The following is a 12,375-nucleotide window of genomic DNA, read 5'->3' as shown; positions in this document are numbered from 1 at the left end:
AATGGTTTATCGTTGTAATTTCTTTTACAATGTTTCACTCAAATTGTATAGGACCTATTTTGCTGTTGACCCAAGACTAACTTATGCCTTTAAACATCATTAAAGTTTGTTCGTCTCTTCCTAGGCTCATCAAACCAACTACAGGAGTCATTTGATTAAGCTTTTAACAACGATACATGCCTTTGTAACGTTGTGAAGGTGTTCGACGAAATCCCAAAATATGGATGTGAAACTAATAAGTGACGTCTTTGGACAGTTGTGCTGTTCATTTAAAAGGATACAAAAAATTATGCTTCAAAAAGGTTAACACATATATAGTTCAAAAGAGTTTAATACAATTTTAATTGAGAATTCATGTGTAACTATAATCATCCAGTTGCAAGATTATTGTTTATCAAGTTCTCTATATTTTAGTGTAGCATCAACATAACGACGATGTGACCCAAGTCCCTCTTGTGATTCATTATGATGATCTGTTTCGTCGAATATCTCATCCTACATGAAACCAATATGAATGCAAGTTAATGATTGAGATGATGGAATAACATGTCCTTTTTAAAAGTTAAAATGTTACGGAATCAATCGATATATAAGTTCTTTTTAAAGGTGGTTAAGACGTGGTCTAAAAGCTATCGGAACCCACCCACCCGATCATTTCCTCGACGAACAGCTACCGTCCTGCTACCCCTCGGGAGAGAACCCCGACGACGATTTCATACGAGCATCGCTTGTGGTAACCATACCCCCAACCCCGGTGAGGCTCAAACACATAGGCGTCCGAAACTTTCGAGACCCATGAAATGGGCAGGTAACCACAAGGAAAATATTTTTGCAGCACATAGGAGTCGAACCCCTGACTTCCAGTTCACCACCAACATACCTTGCGGTTCAATCGATAAATAAGTTAATAAAGTTAGATATATACGTTTAGTAGCTCTTCCATGACATCTTCCATTGTTATGATGCCTATAACTTTCCCTTCTTCTTGTCTAAAAGATGAATAAGGTTTCTCCATTATATTAATAACTTCTGGCAAGTATTTATCTGACCATCTTCTGCTTTTTGAAGATTCGGCAAGTGATACATTTCCACTTCCAGCAACGGACTTAAACTTATTAAATATTCTCCTGCTCCTAACACCTCGAGAGCTTTCGTACAAAATATCTAATCTCACATCACTCGACAACTTGTTGCTGGTTGATTGCTCCAGTGTTTGATTTGGTTGATGTATGACTGCAGCTATGTGACTTAATCCTTTTTGGAACTCATTTAGTATGTCGTATAATGGCATTGTGTCTGAAACTCTATAATAACATAACAAAAATATAATCAATGAGTTTTTTCTTTTCTTTTGGAATCAATATATAAATATAAGCGCAAATAGAACCATAAAAAGGTATCATAAGTTATCTAAGTTGACAATAAAAGCAATATCACTTTTGCTTATGCATGAAAATGACTGTGTACTTTAATTTGGACCAGAAAATGATTATGTTTTTCAAAAGCATTAAATTGAGGTAATACTGTCAAAGTGACGTTTAGGTGGTGATGAAGAAGCCGCTACGTGTCCACATGAAATAATGACATGTGGACAATATTACCTCGATTTAACACTTTTCGAAATTTTCTGATCCAAATAAAGATACATGGTCCTTTTTATGTATCAGCAAAAGTAATCTCATTTTTATTGTCAATTTGAGTAAGTTATGTTATTTTTTCGGGCTATTTGCTGCAAATATAAGTATATACCTTGGAATTAGGCGAAGAGTAATGTTTTTAATAGGCACACAATCTGCTGGATTAATAGTCATTAGATTTTTCACTAAAAGCGCTCCGATTATGTTTGTTGGTTGATCGTAGTACACTGGGACTCTACTATGCCCCTTTTCAATAATCAGATTCGTCAAGTTTTTATCTAATCTGGCATTGATATCGACAGAGAAAACTTCCGATAGAGGGGTCATTGCATCACGTGCGGTTTTCGAGCTAAGTTCAAGTGCTCCACCAATAATCATTGTCTCGTGAAGTGACAGACTTCCACCTTTTCCTGCCTTAATTTTTGGTGTATCAAAATTTACAAATCATCTTACTACTTGACGTTATAAATAAAAGTTAATTATACCATTTGTCCCTGTAGTTTACCCAAAATTATAGTAGTAATCCTTTTCTTTTTAAAATTATATCGGTAGCCCTGTGGTTTGATAAAAACACGAAGATTGTCCCAAACCTAACATCATGTAGTTAGTTAACGGGACAAATTAACCGACGTTAAGTTTAGGACCAGCGCTATGCATATATCAAACCTAAAGGGACTACCCGTATAATTATCCCCTCTTTTCTCACCTTCATCAACATCGTCTCAAAACTATAAACCCTAATTTTATAAACCTTTATCTTCATCATCTCAATTACAGTAACCTTAATTTTATAAAATTTCATCTTCATCACTAAATTACAATCACCCATCATTCATTTTAATCGACAAATCTAAATAAACTGAACATGAGACACTTGTAGTAGATGAATGTAAAGTCGCTGATAATCTTTGAGTTGAGAGAAGAAAGAACAAATTGTTATTTCTTCCAATAGACATTATTATATAATACAAAAGATAATATAATTGATAATTCACAATTCCTAATGGTGGCTAAATTAGACCTGTTAGTCTGATTTTACAAAATCGGAACCTTTAATTCATATAAGTATAATTTAGATTCAAGATAAAAAGAATACACCAAAACAAAATAAAGCGATAAGGCAAATGGAGATCATTTTAAATTATCTACTAACTGTATTGTGAATTATAAAACGGATATGTCAGGGGTGCCGGAATAACCATTACTCAAAGTTCCACTTGTAATCTGAATCGAAGGATCCAAACAAACTCTATTCTCTTTTGCAAATACGCGTTTGAGTTGTGGTCTAAAGTCTTTGATTGGTGGGGTTTATCTTTTCATTCGAATCTAAGTATTGGTGAGCTTTTTGATGAACAGCCGAGTCTTGCCTCAACGGTTCAGGGTTCAAAAATATGTCAAGCGGTTACTTGGATTTGTGGATATCTCATTTGGGGGATAGGAATCAGAAGGTTTTTAAAGGAAAGTCATGGAACGCTCCTACGGCCAAGGTTGGAGAACTCGGATCTCGGGGAGATCTCGTTTGGACATTTTTGAGGAGATCTCGGCATCTCGGAAAAATCTCGGGGAGATCTCGGACGTTGACTTGTGTTGACTTTCTAGTTTTTTTAATATAAATATGTATAAATATATTAATATATGTATATTTATATGGATTTTTACGAGAAAATTTGAGAAATGAGCGAAAAATTAGAAGAAAATCCGAGAAATTGCGAGAAAATCCGAGAAATTACGAGAAAATCCGAGATCTCACCGAGAAAATCCGAGAAATCGTGACGTTGACCGAGATTTTAACCGTTGACCGAGAAATCTCAACGAGATGGGAAAATATTCTCGGCTGAGTTTTGAAACCGAGATCTCCCCGAGATCTCGCCGAGAAATTCCGAGATCTGCAACACTGCCTACGGCTCTATGTGAGATTCAAGTGAAGACTCATGAATGGATCGCTAGACGGTGCAAAAACAAAACAATCGATTGTCATAGTTGGCTTCATAATCCACGTAGTTTTTTGTAATAGTTGTGCGTTTTTCTCTAGTCGCTTTAATTTTTGTGTAGACAATGTGTAGGTCGTGACATTTTGCTCGTAACCTCTTGTTCCGAGCTCGTGGTTGCCCTAAATGGGTTGTGCTCTGTAATCTCTAGGGATTTTTTGTTTGAATATAATTTGCCTTTCTAAAAAAAGAAACCTAACAAAATAGTAAAAAGGTCGGTATAACCTAATATTTTTGGATTGGCTCTTGAATGAAATGAATGATTAGGGTTGATAAAATTTATTATTGAGATGACAAAGATGAAAATTTATAAAATTAACGTATAGTTTGAAATGATTAAGATGAAGATGAGAAAAAAGAAGAATATTAGTCATTTTCTTTTTGAAATTTTATCGATAGTCTCTGTGGTATGGTAAATGCACGGTAGTGCTCCTAAACTTAACGCCAGTTAATTTGTCTCGTTAACTAATTAAATGGAGTTAGGTTTATGACCAACGCCATGAATTTATCAAACCACAGGGACTACCGATATAATTTTAAAAAGATAAGGACTACCATCCATCCCATATTTATTGTATACTATTTATTTTTTTGGGTTGTCTCATATTAATTATTCACCTCGATAAATAGATAAAAAAATAAGATAAAGCTTTTTTCTTCGTGTCATCGATTTATGCAAGTAAAACAAAAAAGTAGACAAAATGTAAGGGGTAAAACTGAAAATTTAACAAAAGTAGATGTAACAGTCATTTTTTTAGTCACTTTTTCTTAAACTAGTGAAATGACCCGTGAAATTACGGGTTTGTTTAAATGAAACAATTTAATGATATATTTTAGGTATTAAGTGAATGTAAATGTTAAAGTCATTTATTTTAATGACCCGTGGAACCATGGATTCGACTAAGAAACTTGTCGTTGTTTTTACCAATATATAGAAACATGTATTTTCGCATACGTATGTAACGTTGTTAATCTCGTAAATAGAATTCATATTTGAATATTGATAATATAATAATTATAATTATAATTATTATAATAAAAATAAATCATAATAATAATAATAATAATAAAGTTTGCTCAAAGTTGAGTATTTATATTTTTAATAATAATTATTAGTAATAATAAATGTTTTTTTAAATTTTTTAAGAAAATTAAAATACAATAATTATATAAAGTTGTACAATATGCTTTAAAATTTATAAATGTGTTCATCGGGTGTTCTATAGAAGATTGTACAATTTGTTTTAAAGTTGTAAATATGGTCATGTGGGTGTTTTATCATAAGGTTATACATAATGTTTCAAATATTGTACATATAGTCATGAGATGTTTAACCATAAGATTGTATATAATGTTTCAAATATTGTACATACAGTCATGTGGGTGTTTTATTTTATTTCCATAATAATCGTAAAATTTATTTTTATTTTGTATGCTTTTTATGGCATTATCGTGTTTTTTAATATTTAATTAATTAAGTTGGATTTAATAAAATTAATATATAAAATATTAATTAAATCATCATTTATTAAAATTAAAATGTAATTAGTTAAATGATGAAATATCATTTTAAAAGTTTATTAGACTATATAAATAGATAGATTGTACTATAATTTTTTATCTGAGAATAATAAATATTGCGGTTAAACCAAGGTTAACATGTTACCTTATTTCCATGAAAATCAACTAGAGTTTTCAACTCAGCTCGACGGAAAAGACTAACATGCCCCTTCCCTAATATCCAATCAAGCACCTAATAATAATTTAAGAATCAAATTCAGTTGAATTGAATGCCTTATTTTCTATTAATTTTTTATTTTTTATATAAAAAATTACCTTGCTGATGGGGTATGCTACAGGAAACCAAAACCAGACAAGAACACGAACTAGTGGAGTCACAGCTGAACCGATTTCCAGACCATATCGTGTGCAAATTGACTGTGGTATTATCTTGTAAAAGGTAAGGGTACTGATTCAGTTCCAATATTTTTAAATACATACGGAGTAATTAATTATTTAGCTCATGTTTTATAACACTAGTACACAATAATAATCCTGACCTCACCAAAGAGAAGAATTAACGTCACTGAAATGAGAATAGCACCAGATTCTGGGACCAGTTTGTTCAAGAATATAGGAAGCGCCTAATATATTAAATATACACGTTTTAATTATGATTATAATTAATAATTATAATTATATTATAATTATAATTATAGTATATGTTAAATGTTAATGTTAAATTTTAAGGTTTGACTTTGTTAACGCATATTTTGTATTATTGTATACCTCCATGGCTGTAGCATTGCTGATCAATAGAGTGCAGAGAACTAAATGATGTCTCTTCACCACTGACAAGATTTTTGCTGAATTTGATACAATATCCTTAATTAATTACAGTATTAAATGAATATAAATAAATCAAATTAAAAAAATATGTTAAAAAAGAAAGAAGATTAAGCATACAGGCACGGATACGATCCATGGGCTTTCCCGATGTAGCAACAACTTCGAGATCAACAAGACTCATTGACATGAGTCCAAGTGTGAGTCCAGACATCATTCCAGCAAAGCACACGATCATAGTAATCACTACTACGTAAACGAAGAAGTTTGAAGTGCAACATGATAAGTACTCCATTCCACTCTCAAAAATCCACAATTCTGAAAATGTTTAATTTTCATATAGATAGAAAAAGGCCATATATTTGATTATAACATTGCTAAAATGGACAAAATACTACATTTGGAAAGCTACTAGAAGATTGGAAACAAAGCAATTGTAACTTTGAGCATATTCCAATGAGATCTACACTCTTTATTACTCCCTCCGTCCCAAATCTATTATCCCCAGATAAAAAACACGCAGTTTTAGGAAATCCCACTAACTTCATTCTCCACCAATTATATATCTTTTCTCTCTAGATTAACCTCTTTTGATTTAACCGCTTTTGATTGGTTGAAAAAAAAATCTGGACAATTAATTTGATACATTCTAAAATGGAATAATGGACAATAGATTTAGGACGGGGGAGTATCAAAGAATAGAAATGTACAAATCCAAAACTATTGTATTATTTCTAATGCCAGACATTTCATCGATGACTTCAAAGCCTTGATATTGTAAATCATTTGACGTTGAGCTGAATGAACATCGATCAACCAAGTCTTGATTCACTTAGAAACTCATAACCAAAAGGCTCATAGGTGTGAGATCAGCACTTTAATCAAGAGGTTGGGAGTTAGTGAGATGTAGTAAATAATATGTGTTATATATATTGTAGGTAATTTTTCTTTATAAGAGAATTTAGAAATGTTATAAGTCAAAGTGGTGTATTATTACTCCATGAATTGTAGGTAAACAAACAATGGCTTATATAGCATAAACTCTAATACTAGAAGTTGGGCTGAGCTCATATACAAAGTGACATGTACTATATAACATCCCCGCAGTTGGAGCGGGAGTGAGTCGGACATTCAAACTGAATCGAAACAAAATATTAAATAAATAAATAAAAATACAACTATTATTCTCTATTGTGTTGCATGTAGCAAAATGTTATTCGTCAATATGGCTGCATTGCTTGACTGCGTCCTCTTTTTCCATAACGCTTGTTTTCTTTCACGTCGTGGCTTGCTTTCCCTAAGAAATGAGCAGAACTTGGACAGACGGCTTTTGTCAACGATAACAATTTTCTTCAACACTGAAAATAGAGGGCTTTTTATTACACTATTTTTTTTCGAGGTTTGGGACCCAATCAATCTAGACGGCTCAGCCCCACGCCGATTATTATAATTATAAGAGGTTGGCTATAATAAAATTAACATAAACGGAAAAAAGAAACCAAAGCGTGATATTAAATAATAAGTTGTGCATAGTTTAATAAAACACAAGAAACGGAGGAAAAAAATGACAGCGTTCGTAATAGTTTTTTCTTTTTAGGTAAACAAATAGAAAAAAAGGTTCTTACTTAAAGGATAATGATCAGTGAATGGTGACTAAAAAATAGAAGATAAATTAATAACAAGAAACGTAAGTTATCTGTTGGAAATCTTGAACAAAGAGAAGAAAAAAAAGCAATTATAAGAATATGAGAATGAAGATTTTTTTTTTTTTCACAGAAGCTTTTAAGTGTTAATATTTTTAATGATTGGATGGGACGTCAATTAGGGGATGATTAGGTTTAACCAGGATCATATCCTCTAATACCATGTTATAAGTTAAATTGGTGTATTATTACTCCATGAATTGTAGGTACACAAACAATGATTACTAGTGAAATGACTCGTAGAATTACGGGATTATTTAAACGAAACAGTTTAATGATATGTTTTAGGTATTAAGTAAATGTAGATGTTAAAGGTATTTACTTTAATAACTCGTGGAACTACGGATTCCGACTAAGAACTTCTCGTTGTTTTTACAAACATATTGATATACTGAATTTAGTATGGATAAATGGACTACATTAATTTTTCTACCATTCTCTTCTAATTTTCATTACAATTATTATTTTTTTTTGTCATAAAAGCCTACATTACAACCTTTTTTTGGGACATGTATTGCGCATAAATATGTAACGTAATTAATCCCGTAAAGAGAACCCGTATTTAAATAATAATAATATAATAATTATAGTTATAATTATAATAATAAAGTTTGCTTAAAAATAAAGTATTTTTATTTTTAATAATAATTATTAGCAATAACAAATGCCTCTTGAAATTATTTAAAAAATTAAAATGCATTTATTATGTAAGGTTGTACAATATGCTTCAAAGTTTGTACATATGTTCATAAGGTGTTTTGTAAAAGATTGTACAATTTGTTACAAAGTTTGTACATATGATCATAAGAGTATATTATCATAAGGTTGTACATAATACTTCAAATGTTGTACATATGGTCATGGGGTGTTTTATTATAAGAGTGTATATAATGCTTCAAATATTGTACATATGATTATGGAAGTGTTTTGTCATAAGGTTGTACATAATGCTTCATGTATTATACAATTGGCATGATAATATTATTATTGAATATAATTAATTATTTTAATAACATCATCATGTGAGTCTTAAAATTTTTCTCTTTATTTTTATTTTATATTTTATTTAAGCTTGAATAATTCTTATTTATAACATCATCATTATAGGGATTTATTAGATACTATAGATAGATATATTTTTAGTAAATAATTATATTTTAATTCTAGATTAATTAATATTAATGACAGCGTCCATATTTTTATAAATGGCAAGTTTTAGCAAAATGAAGAGTTAAATTGTGAAATAATAACATCATCATTTTAGAAATTTAATAGAAGTGTTATAGATATAGCAATAAACCTTAATACTAGAAGTTTGGCTGAGACCATATACAAAGTGACACTAGAAGTTTGGCTGAGCCCATATACAAAGTGACATGGAATATAATAATGGGCTAACAAGAAACATAGAATGAAATAAAATTATCAAAATAACACTATTTAAAGGTTAATGTATGTACTAGTTGAAGAAATTATCAAAATAAGCTTAATGTATGTACTTGTATAGGATGATGATTGTACAATCTCTTTACAGTATTTTTTTTTCTTTGACAGGTTGCTAAAAGAAGAAATACTATACCACTAGGTTGATCAAGCACTGCATGTGTTCTTCTGAGGACGTTTCAAAAAAAATTTAGTCATCAATTATTTTGAAAAGTAGTTTTATGTATACTGTAGTTTGATATTTAGAGGATTTATGCTGAAAATAGGTTATATACTTTTTTTTTAACCCGATGTAGGTCATATACCCCAAATAATACTAGTGTAGTACATGAAGTTTCAAAATGTGTTCTAATGTAAACAAATATGACCGGCAACCTGATGAACCGGTAAAACTACCTATGTGGCAGGTCATATTTGTTTACAATAGAACACATTTTGAAACTTTATGTACTACACTAGTTAAAAAAATAAGTATATAGCCTATTTATGGCTTAAACCCCTTTTTTTATCACTTTTATCAATCGGTTGATTTAAGCTTCCGGATTACACAAATTAATTGGTAAACCACGAGTCACAGAGATAATACGATGATGGTGAATCGATGATAATGATGAACAATCGATGATGGTGATGATAAATAATGATGGTGAATCGACGATGATGGTGATGATGAATAATGATGGTGAATCGACGATGATGATAAACAATCGATGATGATGATGATGATGATGATGATGAACAATCAATGATGATGATGAATCGGAGATAAATGAATGAATAAATAAATAAATACACTTAATTATAAATAAATAAAGTATATTGGTTTATATTAGCACACTTTTAAAATATTATAACCTACACTTGTGACGCCCCGTACAAAACCATCGTGTACGATTCGTCAACAACAGAATCTTTACATGGTCAAGTACTACATGCTGTTTGAAAACCAGTTTGCATTCATAAAAAGATAGCGTTTACAAAAGATAACGTGACACAAAGGTCGTTACAAAGTCATTATTTGAAAATAACATAAGTTACAAATGCAAGATAAAAGTTCCATGATTGAGTCATCTCTAAGTAATGCAGCGGAAATCTAACACAGCAGGTCCATAACAGCAAGTCTAAAACACCAAGATAGCAAGTCTAACAACGGAAGGAACATCGTCTAAGCACCTGAGAAATACACGCTTAAAAGTCAACACGAATGTTGGTGAGCTATAGTTTGTAATCAGTAAAGTAATGTAGACCACGAGATTTCAGTGCTTCAACCAGCAGTTTAAATCAGTATGAAAAGTATATGCTTGTCCGTGGGCACCCGGTAACTAACTTAACGTAATAGTAATACCCCTAAAAGTACACTTGGCGAGTGCGTATGTCCTCGAAGTATCAAACACCCGTTAAATGCTAGCGCGACTAGCCTGAGTGGGGATTTCAAACCCTATGGATCCATATCTAATATTCGCGTTCACCGGTTCAAAACCAATGATTAAACGTTACCGTGCTAAGGAAAATCTTTATGCCGTTATATAACCCACACATATGTAAAGTTTAAGTTCTCGTGTCAAGTAAGTAAAACATAAAAAGCGCATGTGTTCTCAGTCCCAAAAATAGTATAAGTAAAAAAGGGATGCTATAACTCACAGTGAATAAGCAGTAAAATTCGATATGAAACGTATGCAGGTAGTAAGTCGGTCCGAAAGGTCGTCAACCTAAGTCATAGGTCACAAGGTCAGTATGTTATCCCAATAAGTTTAAAAGTGAATAAATTAAGTTTAAGTGTCATCATCATCATCATCATTCATCATCATAAAAGCTAAGTAAGTTTGACAAGAATAGAGATCGAAACAATAGGCTGACTTCGGTGTAGTGACCCGAACTTTTCCATATTTATATATATTAAATGAAATTGATATTTACATAATTAAATGTTTCCAACATATTAAGCAATCAAACTTGTTAAGACTTGATTAATTGCAATAGATTTCATATAGACTATTGACCACCCAAATTGACCGGCGATTCGCGAACGTTACAAATTCGTAAAAACTACATGATGTTATATATATATATAGACATATATATGGTTAACATGAAATTATGATAAGTAAGTATCTCACTAGGTATGTTAACAATGAGTGATATACATAAAAATGAGTTTATTGAATTAAGAAACTCGAAACGATATATATAACGATTATCGTTATAACAACGTCTTACTAAATACATATGAATCATATTAAGAAATTGATACACTATGTTTAAATATGATAAATGATAAGTAAACATATCATTAAGTGTATTAACAATGAACTACATATGTAAAAACAAGACTAACAACTTAAGGATTTCGAAACGAGACATATATGTAACGATTATCATTGTAACGACATTTAAATGTATATATATATATATCATATTAAGATATATTAATACATCACAATATCATGATAATATAATAATTTAACATCTCATTTGATATAATAAACAATGGGTTAACAACGTTTAACAAGATCGCTAACTTAAAGGTTTCAAAACAACACTTACATGTAACGACTAACGATGACTTAAAGACTCAGTTAAAATGTATATACATGTAGTGTTTTAATATGTATTCATACACTTTTGAAAGACTTCAAGACACTTATCAAAGTACTTCTACTTAACAAAAATACTTAAAATTACATCCTCATTCATTTTCATCAACAATTCTACTCGTATGTACTCGTATTTATACTCGTACAATACACAGCTCCTAGATGTAGTTACTATTGGTATATACACTCCAATGATCAGCTCTTAGCAGCCCTTGTGAGTCACCAACACATGTGGGAACCATCATTTAACATCTAGCATGAAATATCTCACAAAATTACAAACTAATGGAGCCTATATGACAAAGCAACCTTCACGTGAATGAGGCACATCACAAACACATTCACTTTGCAATTTTCTTGAATCAAAATACTCTCTATCAAGTGTTCTTCCATTGTTCTAAGTGTTTTCCATCATCTTCAACAAAATCTAGCTCAATCTAGTTCATAAATCCTAACCTACATTACAAAACAACAACTCAAGAACACACCAACAACACTTCCAAGTTTGCTAGCTTACTTCCAATCTTGCAAATTCACTTTGAGTGATCATCCAACCTCAAGAAATCTTTCTTATTTACAGTAAGATATCTTTCTAATATAAGGTAATACTCATATTCAAACTTTGATTCAATTTCTATAACTATAACAATCTTATTTCGAGTGA

The 12,375-nt window shown here is 31.0% G+C and overlaps 1 protein-coding gene across 1 annotated transcript; it reads right to left on the bottom strand.

Annotated features, from left to right (window-relative positions):
• Positions 1–384: 384 nt before the first annotated feature.
• On the bottom strand, positions 385–6,266 carry LOC139868429 (DUF21 domain-containing protein At2g14520-like). The gene is made up of 8 exons (XM_071856761.1): positions 6,092–6,266; positions 5,915–5,991; positions 5,686–5,769; positions 5,462–5,575; positions 5,292–5,378; positions 1,750–2,051; positions 926–1,304; positions 385–495 (listed from the first exon to the last, which is right to left on the bottom strand). Exons 1-8 carry the CDS (start codon positions 6,264–6,266, stop codon positions 385–387), a joined length of 1,329 nt encoding a protein of 442 aa, XP_071712862.1.
• Between the last annotated feature and the right edge of the window lie 6,109 nt (positions 6,267–12,375).

The sequence above is a fragment of the Rutidosis leptorrhynchoides genome, chromosome 9 (assembly GCF_046630445.1).
Source record: "Rutidosis leptorrhynchoides isolate AG116_Rl617_1_P2 chromosome 9, CSIRO_AGI_Rlap_v1, whole genome shotgun sequence".
In the NCBI taxonomy this organism is placed as follows: domain Eukaryota; kingdom Viridiplantae; phylum Streptophyta; class Magnoliopsida; order Asterales; family Asteraceae; genus Rutidosis; species Rutidosis leptorrhynchoides.
The sequence above is the reverse complement of the archived record's forward strand: the minus strand, read 5'-3'. Positions and strand labels throughout refer to the sequence as shown.